Source organism: Dicentrarchus labrax, unplaced genomic scaffold, assembly GCF_905237075.1.
Source record: "Dicentrarchus labrax unplaced genomic scaffold, dlabrax2021, whole genome shotgun sequence".
In the NCBI taxonomy this organism is placed as follows: Eukaryota; Metazoa; Chordata; class Actinopteri; family Moronidae; genus Dicentrarchus; species Dicentrarchus labrax.
This window is the reverse complement of record NW_026136702.1, coordinates 13,023,100-13,044,743: the sequence shown is the minus strand read 5'-3', so window position 1 is coordinate 13,044,743 and position 21,644 is coordinate 13,023,100. Positions and strand designations below refer to the sequence as shown.

Here is a 21,644-nt window from a genome sequence, read left to right as displayed (position 1 = left end):
TGCCCTGAAAACCTAATTGAAAACTCATCAGACCGTTGAATGTAAAACACACATTAGGGGAACCACGTTATTGATATTTCATCATTCTACTTGAGACCTAAACCAGAACTCATTCAGCTGATGGTGTAAAAATGATGTACTTCAAATCTGAAGATTTGAAATGTATATTTATGTGGCAGCTGTGAAAGCTGCTTTTCAGCGGATATCTCTCACAGTTTGGGCAAATTTTCATCTAAAGGACCAACAGTTTCTTCACAGATTTGATAATGTGTCTCAAAGATTAATGGAAAACCATTCATGTGACCTTAAAAGTTCTTAAAAACACTGACTAGCATATTGGCTCAGCATGTAATGCTAAAAGAAATTCCGGGCACCACTGATATTGTATCAGGGCAGTGCTTGGAGCTTTGTCTGTGTAGTTGTGTGGTTTGTGTAGGACGTCGCTGCAGGCTGTCAGTAAGCCTGTATGTGGTGGGAGCACTGCTTCATAAATACCTGCCAGGTTATTTGCTCTTTCAGCTATAAGCTCCTCAGGTGATCAGTTTCTGAAAAGGGCACGAAGCACAAACAGGCAAGAGGCAGTTCACCAGTGCCTACTATCAGGGAATAGAGAGTGCTTGCTGTCTTTCTTATGAATTATGGTATAAAAGCTTCACTTTCCAGTAGGGGGGGCTCCTTGTTGGATTAACCTTGATACATATAATTAACCTCATTCATCCAGCTGACACTCTGTCAAAACCAGCCACGCAGCACTCATCCGAGCAACTCAGACTCTGGTGATGACATGCTTCAATGAATGAGTGATCTTGACTCACTGTTTAGAATCTGGTCAGATTTTTTTCCCATCTCATGACACGTCTTTGTGTCCGAGAGGATCGGACTGGCGCTCACTTTGACAGTTTCACCGCTCACTGCCTCTGGCCTTTATTCACCTGTTGTCAAAACATGGACACCTTTTATGAACAAATGTCTGTCCTCCGTTGATGGTACATCAGTAGCGTCTCATGTGTAGACCTTGATTTAAATGATAATTTGACATAATGTCTTCCCTTTCATAATGTTGTCTAATTCCATTTGTCCCGCTTTTCTCTTTAGCCAGCCAGACCAAGTCCTCTTTCACCTGTTCATCGAGCTGCACCTTGCCGACTGCACATTAGCTTTACAGTTAATTATATTTGGTCCCTTCCATGCATAGTCACTGAAAAAAAAAAAAACCTACCTGTGGAATGCCCTAATGACTCTGCAGTCTGAAGGCCGATCTGGCTTTCAGAAATGCACCCCTGAGTGGAAACAATCTGCTTCCATTAGGCATGGATTATGCTATTTATTGACTTGTTCCAGCATTTTGCAAGGGATAAAAAGGCTTCACCTTGACGTCTTTGAAACGAGGATATGTTTTTTCAAAAGCTACTTTGTAGTTTGAGTGAGACTGTAACTGCCTTATAAATCAGCATCACTGCTAAAATTATACATCCAGATCAGACTGGGTTTATTCTCAATCGATATGCAAGACTTTTCAATATTATGTACAGTCCTGCAGTAGCATAGAAGACTTATTTGTAAAACTGAATGGCCTTATATGCTGTCTATCTTTGCTAAATTTGGTTATTCATTAATTGGACAAAGATAATTTATAAAGAGCCTACAGCTTCTGTTGTTACAAAACAAAATATTTAAAATCCTTTTATAGAGGGACACACCAGAGCGATCTTATTTTGCTGTTTATCTTCGCTTTAGTGAATCCTGTAATACATCCAATAACACATCGGGGTACTTCAGGTAAGATCTCGGCCTACGCCGATGATGTGATTTTATACATTAATGATGGTAAAGCTTCTATTGCCCCCTGCTAGATCTATTGAACAAATTTGTCTCATTCACAGGGTAGAGAATAAGTTGGGTAAAGAGTGAACTAGTTCCTTTATCACAACTGGTATATTCCTGAAGACCACAAGTTTGGCTATCGCTACAAGACATATTGGCCAGTTATTGGTGGATAATTGGGAAAAATGAAACAATTGGAGAAAAAGAAATGCCTGCATGGCCACAGATTGAGCCCCTGTCTTCTTTTATCACTTATTTTCAGCGACTGCAGCAGATATTTCAGCTCCTGACTTCGCGTTTCTTCTATTTTCTTCACTTGCTACACTTTTTAAGGGCTCATGTCCCACTGCTCTAATAAAGCATATACTACAGGTGCTATATCTCATTTTTAGAACTTTCTGCAACTTTTATATAGTCTATCATCAAACTCATTATTACAAATTACTACAAATTACAGACAGAGTCGAAAACCTATTTTGAAAGTATTCACAAGAGTTCAATAAATAGTAGGCATACTTTGATACAATTCAGAGCTGTGCATAGATTGCACTTCTCTCCCACTAGACCACACAAACTATTGAAAGATACTTCACTCCTCTGTGTGAAATGTTCAGAAGATCAAGGAACTCTGTCTCACCCATTCTTACAATGTCATTGGTTACAAACTTTTGCTGGTCATTTATTTACATTGCTTACATTGATTTTTTTCCTCCATGGTTTTTAATATGGAGTTCCCCCCTGCCACTTTAACCACGTAATTTGGTTTGGTTGAGCGAGATAGAGTGAAGTATAGTTATGAAGATCTCTATCTATACCAATTCTGGAAATCTGGGAAGCTCCCAACATCTGATATGTGGCTTAAGGAAATAGGAAATGTGTTATATCTAGAGAAAATCTTATTCACTATGGCAACCAGAGAGGGACCCAATCCGAAAATCTGGCAACCTCTCATTAGTCTGATTGAGAAATTGGAGTGAGTGTTTAATGGTCTAACATATGTCATTACCTTGTGACTTATGTGGTAAATTGTGTGTAACTTTTCCTCTTGTGTGTTACTACCAATGTTGTTTTTTCCTGTGCATTTGTTGTTTGTGTGTCTGCTCCACTGTATTTGCAACTGCTGACCAAAACCAATAAACAGATGTTGAAAAAAAGAAAGAAGCAACATGCCCGTCTGTTGAATTGGTCAACATACTCTGGATTGTACAGAATATTTTCATTTCCACCGAGTCTTTCGTTTGAGGCATGTGTGTGACACTCATCATGTCCTTCTTCAATGAAGTAACACCAATGCCATATGAATTTGTGTTTGTACAGGTATGATCTAATTTTGTTTCACCTTGTCTACCAGGTCAAAGGATCTGATCAAGGAGGCCATCTTGGACAATGACTTCATGAAGAACCTGGAGCTGTCGCAGATCCAAGAGATCGTGGACTGCATGTACCCTGTGGAGTATGGAAAGGACAGCTGTATCATTAAAGAAGGCGATGTGGGCTCACTGGTGTACGTCATGGAAGGTAAAAGCACACATTCACAGAGATAAAATGTTTATCTCTTGTGAGAAGTGGAAAGAGTAGAAAGGCCCTCAAAAAGGAATGTATCATTACATATAAGTATATAATAAAGACTCAACAGGTTCTGTAGGGCACTATCATGGCAATGAAAAAAAAATGAAAGGGCATTATTAATGGATTTTTGCTAAAACTGAAAACTACAACACTTTGCAATGCTGTATGATTCACTCATGTCCCTTTGATTTTGTTTTGTATGATGCTGTGTTCCCGCTGAGTTCTTCATATTTCATTCTTTTTTAGCAGTATCGTCTCAGCATGTGGTTTGTATTTTACTTACCTACTTTTTGAAAAAGAGCAGTGTGGGCGCTCTGATGACAGGAACAACAGCTCAATGTCCATGTTGGCGCTGATGGGATTTGTGAAAGGGCATTTTTGCTACATGATTTGTGACGAGTGATTCGGCTATAAAATGTTCAGAGAGCCATTGTCCCTGACAATGGATCTGACCTCAGGGAGAATGGCCTCAGTCAATGCTTGCACACGATAATTGATCATTATATAGAGGTGAACTTGGACATTCACAGACATAATACAGATTAAAACATAGAAATATAGAACATATAAATGATTATTATTGCTCCCTTTCTCTATACAACCTTTATAACTCGCACTTGACTCTGAGTTGCATGGGCAATGTAACTCTAAAGAGGATTCAAGACCTTTCAAGGTGGAAACACCTTTCTAACCAACATGGCAGAACAATGAGAGAGAGAGAACAAAAAAAACTGAGTCACAATAAGCTAAAATCCTGTTGGTATATAGACAGTGGCATTTAAAGGTTAATATTTTACTAGGAAGACTGATGATATTGATTGTTTACTCTTGCTGTTTCATATCGGCCACCCACCTTGCTTATGGGGTTGACAAGACATTTCCTGGATGCCCCATGCGGCCTAACATGGTTAAGAATAGATCTGTGGAACTAAAATTTTAGACTTTGTTTTTTTTTTTGGAGTAATTCTGCCACAAATCTATAACTCCAAAACATTATGCTCTGCGCCTGGCTCTCTCCAACAGAGGCAGGTAGGACTTGTTGCATCAGAAAGGACTCTAGAGACAGGCAGTGTCTCTGTTTGGATGCCAGTAGAAGTGTTATGGCTGCTTTTTGTCTTCATCTGGTCTTTAGTGAGTCACTGAGTCTGAATTCAAAAACTGTCTGCGGTGCATCTAAGAACTGTGACTTTAGAGGTTATTGTATTAGGGAGATGACTCAGTCATATTGAGCAGTGCACCAGCAGGGGTCTTTTTTTTACTATGTTTTGTCAGCTATGATTGAAATGAATTACTGCTGTCTTCAAATCCATCAGTGTAATTATAACTAAGTATAATAGTAACAAAAGTATAGATGTATTTCTAGATCAAAAAAAGTGACTCAACGTTTTAGCCATGCTAGTGGCGTGGAAATGCTGGTCGGTCGGTAATATCTTAACAAATACTGAATGGATTGCCAGAAAATGGTTAACATTCATGGTACCCAGAGGATGAATCCTGCTGACTTTCAAGACTCAATACCTGCTAAAGTAATGACTTTCCCATCAGCCTCAGCTGTACTTTGTGTTTAATGCTAATTAGCAACCTAAACTAAACTAAGTTGAACATGGTAAAAATTATACCTTCCAAACCTTTTCATTGTGAGAATGTTAGCATGCTGATGTTAGGACTTCATAGAGCTGCAAGCATGGCTGTAGTCTCTTACAGTCTGTCCCAACATGGCGACATTACGAACAGTAAAACGCTACTATTTATAATATTATAATTTCCTTCCGATGGTAGTACATTTTGTACTTTTGTGAGTATTTTTATGTTGTGGTATTGGTACTTTTAGTTTAGCAAAGAGTCTGTGTCCTTCTTCCAACACTGTTCACATCCCTGTTGCAGTCACTTGTTGCCCTTATCTGTGGACTGCAGGGAGAAGTCAGATATGTAAAGAGTCCAACATGTAACTGGCATAATGCAAATTAAATGCAAAACAAAACTGTGGACTATACAACAGTGACCTGAGATGAAAATTTGGAATTTGGGTGCCGTAACAAAATCAGGGATTCTTTAAGTCACTGACAACCAAGAACAGAAAAAAGATGGTGAGCCAAAGGTCTAAAAATCTGTGGTATTTCACTAAACACCGGTCACCCATTCTGTTGGTTGTGGGTAGATTTAAATTTCTCCCTCTGACGAAGGTTGTGAGAAGTCGATTGTGCCAGAGGTGACTCGTCATGCTAGGTCACAAATGAGCATGAGTGTCACACTGACATGATGAATAGGTTCCTCTTGAGCTCAACAGAAAGAAAGAAACAAATGATACCAATCTGTAAGAGAAATAATTGTCGAGGGGCTTTGTGATTTCCTTTCCGACAATGATAAAGGAAAGACTTGGAAATAGGGCTTCAATTCAACAGTGGTCATATGCCACTAATATCAAATGTGTGGTTAATTATTTCCCATTTTAAAATCCTTAGAGTAGGTTTAACGTATTTATCTGATGTGAACATTATCAGTTCTCAATTTCTGCCATTAACTCTTTTCTACACCACTTTCTGTATGTCTCCCTTCTGTTTCTCTCTCTCGTGTCCCAGTGTGTCTCTTGCCTGCAGTTTTCACCCTAACTGTCCCTGGCCGTAACTCGTTTTGCATAAAAAACAAATGTTAAAAGCATTGGCCCAGGGGCCGTCGACTTTGTGCCAAGGTCTGTGAGAGCCCATCACAGTCTGTGACTTTTTAATCCACGCTGACAGGACGTCGGGCTGTGCAATGCCATGTCAGACACACACTGTACATCATTTTCCTAGCAAATGAAGTGTTCACTGCTCAGGCAGTACAGTCATTTCTTATTGAGCCTTGGCAGGCTAATCATTAACGTTTTGCCATGGGGCTGACAGTGTTTATCATGCATCATGTACACATATGAGGCACAATTAAACTACACCAATACAAAAAATAAAAGTATTATGTTACATCACTGCTCTCACTTCAAATATAATATTTCTTTTAAATATCAGAGCATATCCTAACTTACTTTCCCCTAGAGAGAGATGATATTTTATAGAATATCCCAACCTCTTTGTTTAAACAACCTCAGAGCGGTTAGCTTTTGTTGCAGATCCACCTGATAATTAAAGATCACACAAAACAGAATGGATCCAGGCACAAGCTGGCTGCTATGATGAGGCTGCCTGCTTTGCCGTGGCTGCCTTAATGAAGGTTTGTTGTATTTTTTTGTCACATCCACTGGGCTGTTACTGACACCAGTCCTCTTTAAACAAACTGATTGCAACTGAGACAAAAGCTCACGTTTCCATGGAGATGAGAAAGGATTTTTGATTGGCTGTGTCATCCGGGAAGACCCGTACAGGTGGCTAATGATGATAATAACTAGTATAATCACATCCAATTACTATCAAGTACTTCCTCGACAGTAAATCCCTCATGATTTCCTTCATAGTCATCATTGAACTTAATCTAATGAAAATGTGGATGCTAATACAGATAGGTAGCTCTGGTCCTACCTGTCCTCTAGGAACACATTGGAGTAGAAGTGTGGACTGTTATGGTAATGTTATGATGTTTTTTGTTGTTAACAAGGATAAGCTCATGAATTAATGGAAGTGACTGAAATCTGAAGGCGAGCTTTAGGTGATTAAAGAATTGATTGAACATTTGGTCGAAAAAATGTCCATCACGGTTTCCCACTGCAGAGGATGACACATTTATATTGCATCTTTTGTCCCACCAGTGCTCCATAACCCAAACACATTCAATTTACAATCATAGAAGACTCAGACAAAGCAACAAATATTCACAGTGTAAAAGCTGGAACTAAGGAATTTGGACAATTTCAAGCTCTAGCTATGTTTAGATATAACCCTCAAGATTGTTACATTTAATGGTGTGGCATTTCTAATTTAAAATCTGGGCTGTACATCTCTGTTTTCCCATAAGGATAAGAAAATCTCAACCGACCAGGCTTCTTCTGTTTTACTGTGATAACAGGATATATTAGGAGTCTCCTGACTAGGCGTCCTGTTGCCAACTTTGCATTTAAATTTGAATATTCACTTAAGATTCCTACTTTGACTCGTATCGTTGACCCTGTATGAAGGTTCATTCAAACAAACAAAAAATAAATATAGCCAAGAGGATACAGGTATACGTGATATCGATTCTGAATTATGTAGTTTTGTTATCTTTTAAGGAACTAGCGGTCTGCCCTTGCTGTATATTTTATTAGTTTGAATAAGCGTACAGGGAGGGAAGACATAAAAGCGAGGTTACAGTATGAGTCAGCTCCAAACCTCAAATGCTCACAGTACATTGACAGTTTCTTTGACAGGCTACTCTGTTCAGTGCAACCATTGATGCACTGTAGACCATTTTATTCAGGTGGAGGTGTTCAGGGGATTTAAGAATACACCCAGGATTTGACATTTTCTTAACACAAATTGGATAGAGTCCCAATTATTTTATTTGACCTGTGGAGGCAAATATAATATTCTGACAGAAGGAAGACTTGATATTTGAAGTGAGGCTTAAATGGCATCCTTTAATGTCTGAATGACAGAAAGCAACAATGTGCTGTTTTGAGACTCATGCTAAACCGCTCCTCCATTTATTTGTCATTTTCCTGCTGCTTTTACTGAGACATACCTCTGAATAACAATGAATAGCAATGTTTACCTGCTGTGACTCACTGCTCCTCTCTATGGGGAGAGTATCTGTTGGTTTTTGACTCCTTATGATATGATGCTCAAGATGTATGGTAAACATAATTGTATGTGGAAGTATCAAACCCTGATCTGTTTGCATGTATCTCTAATCAATATAAACAGCATTGGGAAATGAGAGGCACAGATGTCTGTTTACATATCATTTCATGGCATATTTTATCCTGTGATAATCCCCTTTAGCTTCTACTAGCACCTTATCACCTCTCTGTCACCTTGCGCTCTACATTACAGGCTGACTTATTAAAACCTGACAGGAAAACTGATCCCCAGAGCTCGCCAACATCCACTATTTTATTGTTTTTATAATTCTTAAGGAGCCCTTAGTATGAATTATTAGTTCTTTAACCTAACAATCATCTTAACTATCTAAATAAACAACTGACCAAAAGACCACCCAGCCTCCCAGCTGAGTATCGAGCCAGCCAATTTCCTAAAGAATCTGTGAGAGACATGAATGAATATCTCTGTCTGAGTTTCTGACAGAAGGTTATGGTTTAAAGGACTCATCCTCTCACTGGTTTATATGCTGGAGTCCCTCTGTGCTCACTGGCCAATGAGGCAGAGTAAAGGGAGATGGGCTCGTCTCTCATCTTGAGCAGGGCGTAGAGATGTAATCAACAGGGGCACCTGAGTGTGACTCAGTTTTAGAGGTGTGAAAGGACACCATAGGTAAAGCAAATTAGAACCACTACGTAGTATTACTACTGCTTCTACTACTGCTACTACTATAACCACTGCTGCTAATAAATTATCAGCTGATCTTTGTAATTATTATGATATATTCGCATATTAATAAACTGATATGAAAATAGAGAATGCATTGGATTACAGAGACATGAGTGCACAAACCCACTGCACTGCATTGTTGCCTGGCAACTTAACTAATGCAGCTCAGCAAAGTAAAATGTTGAGGCTCACAGATTTTGGTTTGATTGGCCCAGGAGAATACAACATGTAGCCAACATTCAATACAACAAATTCTGCCTTTTGTATCTTGACATTACTGTACAGCCACCAGTTGTAGGTTAATAATAAACCTTAACCCACTGCTGAGGCTCAGACTCACTCTGGCTGCCAAAAAGGCATCTCAGGGAACTCAATTTCAGCTACTCTGGGCTAAAATCGAATGTAAGATCGACTCTGTTTGTGTGTGTGTGTGTGTGTGTGTGTGTGTACTGACTTGCGTAATATAGCGTGCCATACCATTATCGTCACAAGTCACATATAGTTGGCCCTCTTCAGGGCTATCGATTCTCATGATAACTCTAATGAGGCTCCTAGAGGAGGTTTATTAAGGTATCATCTGGGGAAAAGGTGAAGTGTCTGTAATTGGAATGACATTTAAACACTGTGCCTGATTCTCTCACACACATACACACGTCACAACTAACTGTCAGGATCAGGTGTTAGCCCCCTGTACCTGTCCACTTAAATGTAGTCACCCTGAAATTCTCCTCTAGAATAACATAGAATCAAGTGCAGAGAAACTACACTGACAAAGTTGCACGTTATTAAATGAAATATGTGTGTAATGATTTTTCTCTCTGCCGCTGCTGCTGCCTGAAATGTCAAAGAGAGATATCTTTTAATTTACTTACACCTTAAGAAATGTATACACCTACAGTACGGGTATGTGTGTGTGTAATTCATTTTATTCACTTGACTGGCGGCATTGTTGATTCACCAGGTATGAAAATTCGGTTATTGTGAAAGACCCTGCAGAAAATATTTGTATTTTCTGGCATCTTGTGATTTGAATTCAAAAACTAAGCTTGTAACAGTGAATTAGCCAGATGCAAAGCATGTATGGATCAGCACCAAATGAGAAATTGATTTTTTTTAAATTAAGGAACAGAAGTGAAAAGAGAAAAAGCAGGAAGAAAAAACGGGAATTTTCTATACACTACAGCAAATTATGGTAGCTTATTGATTTGCTAGCGTATAAAAGCCTAATGATCTGAAACACTTCTATCAAGTAGAATATAACTTTAGTTAATGTGTCATTTATGTGCAAATAGTGTGTATGCGTGTGTTGCAGACTAATAATCTCACCTACACTGAGCAGAGCACCATCTGTCCTGAACGCCAAGTGAAAATACTCTTGTCTCTGGCAAGTGTCTTTTCTCATTTGCTCTCCCTGCCTCTAAGTTGTTCCCTTTGTCACTTTCTCTCTCTTTCACCTTCTCACTTTCACACATACAGGTACAAGATATCAATTCAAAATGCTCGCATACGAGACCAGAGATATGCACGTTTCCCTCTTTCACTCCCCCTCACATTTTACCGACTTTGACCCCAATATGTCCGCTTGTCACCATCTTTTCTCCACTTGCTCATCACTTCTTCTTTTCCTCTACTGTCTTATTCCTCTTTGTTGCTCTTCACCTGCCTGTCCATTTCATTCTGCTTTTTTTCTCTTTCTGTCCTCCATCTATGCCTTTCTTTCCTGTTCACCCCCTTTCACTGTCTCTTCCTTTTCTCCGATTAGAGGGAGATGGCCTTTGTTTTTCCCCTGAACTCTAGAATAAGAATTGATCCCCCAATTTCACTCCACAGAGGCCGATGAATACACCTCAGAGCAAGAATTAATGAGTAATTTGTGAATGATCCCTGAGCCTTTATCCCTTTTGTGGCTAACCCCCGCTTTTGAGAGTTCCTCATCTGGAAAGACGATGAAAGCCCTGTGTGTGTGAGTAGGTGTGTGTGTGTGTGTGTGTGACATTAGAGGAGCGAAGGAGGAGGAGGAGGAAGGAAAGGCAAAGACGCTCACAGGCATCATATGAGCTGCATCTTATGCAAATGTTTGAAACACTGTTCTTAGCTTTTGATTTTGGTAGGTATAAACTGCATTGTATTGTCTGTTTGCTGCTGTGAGAATGTGTGTGTGAGTGTGTGTGTGTGTGTGTGTGTGTGTCTGTGTGTCTGGGGAGGTGGTGGCTATAGACTTGCAGTAATGCTGGGAGCCTGCTGTGACTGGATAAGCTCTGTGTTTGCTGAGGTTCAGACTTGAGGATACAAGATAGGGTGCAAATAATCTGGTCTGCTACAGTGACAGACAAATTCCTCCCCCGCACATACATACATACTGTATATATATATATATATATATATATATATATATATATATATATAAATACACCTGAAATTGTACATAAATAATGAAAGTGTTGCAGGCACAGGCGCTAAACAACACAAGGACACCTGAGGATAGTGTGACGATATCCAGCCTTGAAGGCTGATCGGTGTTCTTAGCTTTTATTGTTAACTCACATACCCGAAGAAGCCTGAATAGTATACATTCAAGCTTAGAAAGGCCAGTTTCATCAATCAACGTCACCGGAGCCAGGGTTTTAGATAAGGGTTTCTTTTAAATTTGTCTTCTCTCAGTGTAGACTTTTTATTGAGTCCCCTGAGTAAAAATTCATCACTTTGATCTCTTTTTGAACTTTGATTGCCTCGACCAAATACTTTCAACCCCAGCATGGGAATTCACACAGTTTTGTCAGGGCAAAGTACAAGTCACTGTTATAAGCTGATTTTGTGTGTGTATATGTCTGTCTGTGTGTGTATATAGTGTTTGTGTATGCATACACAGGTATCTACAGTAGGAGCGATTGCTGTTGAGTCTTAATTATCTCAACTTTTCCTAACTATGAAACTAAGAAAAACAGCCTTGTTTTAGGCACAGTAACAAAGCATTACTTGACATTATTTAAGTTTTTTTTTTTAATGATTGCATGAGCCAAGGAGCTTAAATGATTCTCAGCCCATCAAGCAGCGTATAATCTTTCTGGTCTAGTTAGAAAGATAGATACAAAGGACACAACATGGCTCTACGGATGGTCTGTCGTTGGTCCACCGCTTTGATTCAGATTGAAATATCCTTGCAACTACTGGATGGGTTGCCTTGAAATTAGGTTCACACATGTCTGTCCCCCTCAGCATGAACTATAATAACTTTTGTAATCCAATGTCTTTTTATCCAGCCCCATCATCGGTTAAATGTTAACTTGTTCAGTACTTTGGTTTATGCCCCAAAAACTACAAAACTAAAGACATCCCCATGCTCCTCAGCTTTAGCTCTGAACATTTATTCGAAGCGGCGCCACTAGTGTGACTTGTTGTGTGTATGTGTACTTATACAAATCTTAATACTGTCTGTTTATGTTTGTGAAACTATTTGTGTACACAACACTCTTCCCATGTCAGTGGTGATACAGCGGACGAAATGAGAGCAGATTGTGGAGATGAGAGATGGTCCACATTACTGTAGTACATCAGATGCCATATTAATCTGTATTCTGATTTTGAAGCTGTCTAATTAAGTCTGGTCGCCATAAAAGAAAAGCTACAATATGTGCACATGGCATAGACGTTAATTACAATGCTGTGATTTGGTCTGTGAATACAAAATGTTCATTTTCACTGCCCCCTGCTCAGGCTATCATTCAGCTTGTCAACACAAAAGCCATAATCTGAGTTTGATGAGTAGCAGGGATGAAACCAGGCCTATTATAGTGTTTTAATGAAAACACATTTAGGAGTCGGGTTCAAGACAAGGGAATTTAACTGCCATGTCTCACTTCACATGTCCTATTACTGTCACTGAATGAAAGTAACCTTCAATGTGAGGCTGACAGGCTCTAAAAGTAGACATATGGTACTACAGTATGTTCTTGCTGAATTCCTGTCCTCAAGGTAAAGTGATGTAAAAAATATGAAACCAGCTGTCCTCCGTCTCCCGTTGACAACACACTGTTTAGTGTCCTTACGTCTCACAAAGCACTCGTACAGAACTGCAGTGTAATTTCCCACCGTGCCGATGGCAGGGCGCCCTGCGCGAGGGTGTCTCAGTTGAACTGAAACAGATTTGAAGTGCTCTCATCTCAAATGATGTTCAGCAGTGCTCACCTATAGCATCAGGTGTCCTTCCCCCGCTATCCCTCTGCGTCTCTTATCCTCTCTTCTTCACTGCCTTCTTACATTTCTCACCCCACTTCTCTTCCCTTTTCCCAGCTTTTCCTTTTGTTCTTGTCTTGTTGTCTCTGTAATAGAAATGGCATACATTTAAGCAGGCTGTTTGGCATGGAGTTATTTTGCACTCAGATTCAACCCCGCAGAGCAGTGCGTATGTACAAAACTCTCTGCTCTTGTCAATTTAAGAGGAATGGTGGCACCGGGGTTTCCTGAAATGACACAAAAACTAAATGAAAGTGAACTGAGTGCACTCCAGCCATAACAGCTGGAAGTTGTACTACACTAGTCAGTCAGACTCAACTTTATTTTGAGTCTGGAATCTACTCCTCTGCACGTCTCACTCAGTTAAAGAACTGTAGGAGGTTATGAGACAAAACAACTGACTACAGTGACGACCAATGTTATTCCCTTGAATGCAGTCATGCAAGTTGAAATAAGTTCTTGCAACGTGAGTGTTAGTGGATCTGCACAGAACAGGAACTGCAATCTCTCTCTTCCACCTAAAGCTGCAGACGGCTACACAGACTGCTCCACAAGTTTGTTGACAGAAAGCTGATAACAGTGAACAAGTATATATTTTTTTGGAGATGATGCAGACGTGCCGCACTGTGGAACGAGGATGGAGGACTCAGGGCAAACATCAAACTGTCTTTGTGTAAACAGGCTGCTGCCATCCTCCAACTGTAATCGCAAAGTTGCACAACATAGAGCGGGTTTTAGCATTAAGCAGAGAGAATAAATATAGCAGTTTTTAAAACGTTGAAGCAGATGTCGCTCTAAAATTGTTAATTAATATACACTCAGTTTCCAGTTTATTAGGTACCCCCAGCTAAAACTAACGCGTCTAAGGAGGTTTCAGTGTTCAGTTTTAGGGTTAAGAGAGGTGTCAAATTTATGATCATTGTGGTTGCTGCAGTTTGTGTTGCTGTTGCTCTGTGTTGCGTTATACTGAGGTGTTTCTATTATTTTGTCCACCCCATTTATATCATTGACGGTTTACCCGGTCAGGATCAATAAACTGATCATATATATCATATATTAATTGTATTACGATGCTAACCAGTCTTTACCTGAGGCTACAACATGCTCTATTTAGCTACATGAGGATGTGATTAAAGTAGGTGTGTAGCAGCCGCCTGTGCCTCATGATACAGGAGGTTGTTAGTCAGATTGGATGTAGCTGTTAGCCGTGACGATAGAGTTGCTTGCTGCTGCTGCCCATTCACAATACAGCACACCAACATCAGCAGGTGGCAGGTGCAGAAAATAACCACTTGCTGTCAGAAAATATCTTACATTTGCATTCTGCAAAGACAAAGAGAACTCATCTTTCAATCAAACTCCATTGTGGGCTCCATTGAGCATCATTCTCATCATCCTGCTGCTTGTATTATTTCAGCTCGTGGCGATACAAACAGGGATTCTCTGAAACAACAACACTGCTGGGGTGCTGTGAGCTTAATACAAGTCTCATTCCCTTTGTGAGGCGTCTTCCCTGATTATTAACAGTGCTCTTACTCTCTGTCTCTCTGCCTTTCTCTTTGGGTTTGTTCTTGCTGTTGGCTTCAGCCCTTTATCTGTATTTTCTTAAACTCTCTTTATTTTGTCCTTAACTGGGGGGAAAAGTAATGCGTGACTTATGCTTGAATGCTGCTCCAGAATCAGTAGTCCTCATTACTGAACATGGTCACAGTCCTGTGATCAGGAGGAACTACCAATTTTTTTTTACATTTTTGATTAACTTAATGAGCCTGAAACCCAAACATCTAGCCTGCTGAATATTTTTTTTTGCTGAATGTGAAGTAGATTGAGATCTATTTACTTTATTGTTCGTTTTCTGATGTCTTCTCGCCGTGTTGATTCATGTTTCATTCAACAGGCCAGCTGTGAATATTTGTTCTGCTGACAGTGTTTGGGTTTCTTGAGAGTTCACATTGTGTTCTTTATAAAACAAGGTGAAAACAAAAATTACTGCTCTGAGCTTTCATTTCAGGCCTACTTCAGTAAAACATTTGAGCAAACCGCAATTTACGAGATCTCTCAAACCACATCTTTTTTGTTAAGAAATAAAGAGCAGATGGTGATTTTTCAACCTTGGAATTTTCTGAACCCATTTCAGTCCCTGTTGAATAGATCCCACGCTCAGTCTTGTTTTGTCCCATGGCTTTTCCTCCACAAAAGCCTTCAAACTGTCTGAAACAACATGACTGCTTTTCTCACAGACATTATCATTGCTGACCTGAAGTCAGAATTGCCAACTTGAGCATTGTACAACCTAAAACCCTCCATGGTAACAATACGATTTTTTGGCCGGTGGGAGCAGGATCAAACAATGTTCTGCTTGATCTAGTTCCAGTGTTCCTCCATGGCTCTAATGGATTGGGATAGGATTGGGTAATGTGACCCCTGAGCAGTGGCGGAAGAACAAGGCCTATCAGGATGGGATGGCGGTTGTATGTTGTCCTCTTGGGGATTTGAACTCCCCCACGTCCTGTTTCTTGATGTCCGCTTTGTGCTGCTTGAAAAAAAAAAATACAAACTATCAATGGAAGAAAAGGAGGAATTAAACAGTATCCTGTGCCTGAACTCTGAAACTCAGCTTTATTTATACACGCGGCCTCAGTGTGAAAAACTCAACGTGGAAGTTACCAGATGTCCTTTCCTCCTAATTTATTTTGGGGGTAATACAGGACCTTGTGTCCCACGCTGCTTACAAAGCCACAACTTAGACAAAAAATCCTTTATCTTTAGTTTAACGGTGTCTAATCGTAGCAATCAGATTTAGTCGAAAAGACAGGTATCTTAATAGAAAAAAAGAAGCTGTTAATTTGGGCAGGTTTGGTTAAAGAACATTTCACGTTGCTTTTTATCTGTAATGTCTTCAGATAAAGCCAACCCAGAAGACAGCAGCTTTTTGATTTGGAACGCAGCCAGAATCACATCTGATCTTGAGCCAGAGGGAAGTCTGCTCCGAGGTCTGTCTTGATGCCCTGCTATGTGGAGCGCGCCACTGTGTGCATTCAAATGGCAAGCCATTAACACAGCTACACCGCCTCAGGTGAAGAGGACACGCTGTGAGAAAGCAACAGAGAAAACACATTTAACATTATACATCTGGTATTTTATGCATTTTTAATTTTTCAGTTCTTCCTTCCTTCTACTTAATTTGCCTTTAAACAAGACAGTATAGCAGTTGTTCCATGCTTCAGTGAGATCTAAATATAGTCTCCTTTGATCAGATCGACAGCCCAGTGAGAGAGCGTGTATTTGCCTGTTGTGTTGTTATTTGAATAAGATTTGAATAGCACTTGCATACCAGAGGTGAATTTCAAGTGAATTTGAAGCTACTGTAATAAAGAAGCATGATAAAGCAGGTTTTTATTAAGAGACCAAAACGGGAAATGAGCTGGACCATGTGTTGGGGTGTGTGAATGGATTCTTGTCAACTTATGAATAACAAGTTTCCTTGAAAAAAAAAACATTTTTGCAACTTCAATAATTGCATAATTGGATTACTTAATTTCCAAGCAATTCCGTCACAGCCTGTAGTCAGTGAGTTGTCCAAAACAACCACCGTGTATTGACTACTCACTGTGTCAGGAATTAATTACATGGCTACCGACAGGAAATTATTAGCCTTGTCCATAGTGAAGCGTAAAGGTTTTGCTACCTGATGTGTGTATGTCTTTGTCCCTACATGAACCCATCCACAAGACACTGCGGTTATTAAACCACAGGCATTGGATTACACTTAATGAAGTTCTGTGTCGTGTGTCCTTTCAAATAGGGCAGTAATAATCTGCAGTGATACAGACACATATTGCATCTGTTTCTATCTATACATCACTGCAGTGACATTATTTCTCCTCAAACTTCTACTACGATGCTGCTCTTTTGATGATGGATCAAAGCCTCCCAACAACAGTAATGTCATATGGCAATGTTCAACAGACACTTCAAATAAGGTGTGCAATTGATGATAGACGGTTCCCCCCTTCACTTAGCGTTCAACATGAACCCTTTCTACACCCGATTAGATAAAGGCAACAAACACACACAGTGGCCTTTGCTTACAATTTCTGAACTGGAAAACAAGCTGTTGTGAAATCATTGGCAGCCATTCGTCATCCATTCAGGTTTAATAGTTCATAATTAGGGCTCAGGAGATTTAAGAGATCATCTCAACACCCCTCACAGTTCACTGATTAGTCTGGCACATATTTGTTGGGCTCAATCGATTCTCATTGGCCGGTCTTCCGACTTAAGTCTTGCAGTGAATTGAGCTTGCTAATTATAGTCTTTAATATAGACTTTTCAAGGCTAGACTGACACTACGAAGATTATTTCAGGTATACTCAGTTCATGAAACATTTTACAGTTGCTTTTGTAAACAAGCATTAGGGGTTCCCTCTTTCCTGGGAGAGCAGGAAGTTGACGATTTTATTCTTATTAAAGCGAGAAACATCAGCTTGTTTGGAATAATATATACAACTACTTAAGTGCATATTTTTTTCTATGTACGCTGAGAACCAAACTTCAAATGCATAGTTACTGTCTTTGTCAGAAATCTAAAAGTGAGCAGTCCTTATTATGTACCATTGTAACTAAACTGAAAGAAGCATTTGAGTGAGAGATTAGAAAGAAGGATTTACTGTGTGTTTTTCAATCAATCCAAGAAAGGTCTAATAAATACTTAAGATGATAATGATGAATGCTGCACACGGACTGCATTGTTAAAAATCGGAATGCAGCTCTGTAATGGCGAGTTGTCTCAGTTTGTTTTTTGATCTCCTGCAGTTTTTCCAAGAGTAGATTCTTACAGAAGGCAAAAAAGTCTGTTTAACAGGGGCAGTGAAACAGCAGGGAAGAAGACAGTACGAAGATTTTCTCTGCAAGTAGAGTTTCATGCTGAGTGTTGATGGATAATGTATTGTTCACCATGGAGGGAATTGTTCCAATAAGGTGGAAAAAACTACAATGTGGAGAAAAGAATTGGTCCTGAAACATGGTGGGTTTTTTGGAGCTGTTTTGTCAAAGGGTTCACAGCCCTCTCTAACAAGATAACGTGTCAAACTGTTTCCTCTGTGGATGACTCGCCTGGGCTTATCATCTTTACATATTTCATCAGTAGCCTAGAGCCGACTTTAACTGTTTTCTTTGGGTTTTTGCTCTCTGTGAATGAGCGTTATGGTCCTGTAAGAATGCTGAGTTTCCAGGAAAGCATACATGCTTTATGAGGCTTATCCAAACACAGGGGCAAAGTGCCTCTTACAGTGTTGTAAAATAAAAACATAGATTTACTTGCTTTAAAATGGGATTATGCTTCTCAAGAGAACAAAGTGTACAACGGTGTTCTGTGAAAACATGAAATAATTTGGATTCATCAACATAAATGGGCAGGAAAATGACAAGAAGGGGAGTGATATTAAGTGCGTTGAAGAGGAATTTAGATTCCTCTGCTCTGCTAGAAGATCACTTGTGGCAGTACTATGGCCAACCAGCTTGCTTGATCAGCAAGTGGTTTTACTGGCAAATATTGAATTTGTTGCAAAAAAAAGCCTTATAAGTACATATGATTGTTGAAAATAATTTAAAAAACATAATACAAACGTTGTATAAAAAGTTCTTAAAATATCAGGAAAACTGATTTAAAAGTCACAGGAAATAAGCTGCTCAAAGTTAATCCAAATCCCTTGTTTTACACAAACTTCCTGCTGTTATTATGTAGGGTTCACTGAATATAATATGAAATAACCGTAAAATTAGTCAGTTACTTAGGGGTCTTCAGTTTACTCAATGATAGAAATGGAGTCCCTTAAGGAATAAGGTTGGGAAATACTGCTTTAGAGCATTCTTTGTAAAAGCCTCAGTCCTGATAAAATACACTTATTTTCACATACAGTGTATTGATTTACCAGTCCTTACCATCAGTCATACTATACTGTGTGAGTTATAGAGTGTTAAGCTTTAAGTAGATTTCTCAAAGGTTGCTGCTGCTGGGGCACGCACCCTCCTTGGTAGGTGGCCAGTAGCCCTTGGAAACACCACACTGCAAAATAATCTTATTTTTTTTCCAGCTCAGTGAATCAAGAGCACTCTGGCTGGGTGCCCCCCCCTCCCCAAATGAAGCAAAAGCCCTCAGACACCTATCATCCACTCCATTTCATCACTGAAACTTTGTTTGCTGCACATATTGAATGCAGCAGAGGACTCCCGCACTTGGGTAATCAGGCAAGAAAATAAATGTGCAATTTGAATAGAGTTATACCTAATGGCGTACCTGTATTTCTGTGCATGTTTCAGATGGAAAGGTGGAGGTGACGAAGGAGAGCCTGAAGCTCTGCACCATGGGGCCAGGAAAGGTGTTTGGAGAGCTGGCTATTCTCTACAACTGCACCAGGACAGCCACTGTCAAGAGTGAGTCTCCACAGACACCTGGAAAAACATCCAAAGTGCTCACATGAGTCTGTGCTAAATGTACACTGGAAGTGTGTGTCACATTCACACACACAAACACACACACACAGACACACACACACACACACACACACACACACACACACACACATTAAAATCTGTTCCCTTGGTGTGGAGCATTAGGGGTCTTTCTGCCTGTAAGATATCAGTTCTACGTCGACACAGAGAGACAGCGATCGCACTGCGTTACTGCATGAATGGGGAACACAGCGGTCATGATGAAACACTACCCATCACTGCTCTCTGTTTTCACAACACTCCAGTTAAGTGTTTTGCGAGACCCCCAGTGAGCTGAATGTCAAGGTTTACTGCCTCTTCTCTTTCATGTGTCAAAAGCTCCAGCAATGAAGGATGCACAGTGGGTGAGTAGGTGGTCTATCAGACTGGCGATTTGAATTGTCAGCCTAATAGAGTAAGGAGAGGAAACTGAGAAAGGACAGATGGTGTACTACGCACATTTGAGACCTAGTGTGTTGTAAGAGAGTGTGTCAGGCTGAAAAATGTGTGTTTATGTGAAGAAGGAAATCGGAAATAGCTGGAAATGTGTCTTTGGACAGAATAATAAATAGACAAAAGGTGAGATGAGATAAGGTCTGGTGGGTGAAGGTGTTTCTGTGCACGTGAATGCAGTTCAAATTAAAATAAAAGAATGTAGGTCAGTGTCTGAGTGAGTGGAGCACAAGAACATAGTCGGTCTTAAGTCACTATAACCACTATTGACCTGGCGAATAATTCCACACATTGCGAGCAGGCTGATTTTTCTCTGCTCAAGATGAAGATCTATGTGTGATCCAGGTATGAATGAATGCATGAAGGGCACGAAGGGGGTCCCTCGGGCCCGCGGACAAGGGCGAGGAGGCCTGAGTTGAGAGTGTGGAGGAAAGCGGGTTGATGATGATGGCAGCGAGGTTGCACGCCCCTCGCTGGCCCCTTTCGTGTCCCATGATCCCCTACCACTGACCAGCCAACCTGACGGAACTCCCAGCTCCTGTTACTATGGCAACAGGTGCCCACAGGGAGATGAGGCAACTCTTATGGGATAAAATATTCCCTTTACCACAGGCGACAGAGTGTCTGTCTTCTTCTTTTGTATATTCTTTCCCCTTAAGCCCACTGGACTGTACTTCCTGTCACAGTCTTTTGAAGTGTACGTCAGTGCTTTGCTGCTTAATAAAAACTCTGCATGGAACAAATGATGTAATTGTCTACACTGGAAGAAGTGTGTTTACAGCCTAACAGGGTCACTGGCACTGTCTCTAAGGGTGGATGTCTTTGGTTTAATGCCTCTACGCAGGAATGTACAGAGGAATTCAGCTGCCAGATAGGATACTAGAGCCTCCACTGGAAATCATGAATCTACCTGATGAGTGCTCGGTGAGAGTTCAGCTTTCAATCAGCCAATTAAATTTGATCTGTGTGCGGAATCCTGTAGGAGGATATATCCTCTGTGTAATTTCAATTTACTTTGCATGGTCTCCTAAGTCATACGCATAGGAGTAATTACGTCTTGGCAGAATTTAGATGATGAACCAGCTAATGTGGAGGAGCTCATACATAAAACTGTGTACAATATCTCCCTGCAGTCCTTAAACAGCAAAGTTAACTCACAACATAATGACATTATTGCTAACTGTGATAATGAGGAGATTATTGGAGTTTGTCACCTGCTGAGAAAATTTAGAAACAATTAAGAGCCATTATGTGCAATGTTTTGGAGACAGTACTTTGAACACAAACACGACTCAGACCAATCGAGAACTTAAGGTCACCATAGAGTCTTTAGGAAGCTGACACAATGATGAAATTTTCAGAAATCCTTTGGAACAAATGTTCAAAATTTTGAGACACTCCATTTATGAGTAATAATTAGTTCCAGTGAGAGTAAAATAGGCTTGAAATGTTGTAGTCCAGTTACTTTTAGTCTTGAAGCACTGTAACATTGATATCATCATTTATCCAATTTACTTTAGATTGAATTTATTTTCAATTAGTGCCAACATTTCCAAAGCATACAGAGTCTTAGATTCTTCATTACACCTTTCCTATCATCCAGGCATCAATTTGTTTCGA

At 40.0% G+C, this 21,644-nt stretch overlaps 1 protein-coding gene across 2 annotated transcripts in view; it reads left to right on the top strand.

The window, feature by feature from the left end:
- LOC127350057 (cGMP-dependent protein kinase 1) overlaps window positions 1-21,644 on the top strand; it is a 77,737-nt gene that overhangs the window by 8,719 nt on the left and 47,374 nt on the right. For both annotated transcript variants that reach the window (XM_051376294.1, XM_051376284.1), the window contains exons 2-3: window positions 3,176-3,342; window positions 19,401-19,514. In XM_051376294.1, the coding sequence (XP_051232254.1) occupies window positions 3,176-3,342; window positions 19,401-19,514 (281 nt within the window). The remainder of the gene's footprint in view (window positions 1-3,175; window positions 3,343-19,400; window positions 19,515-21,644) is intronic.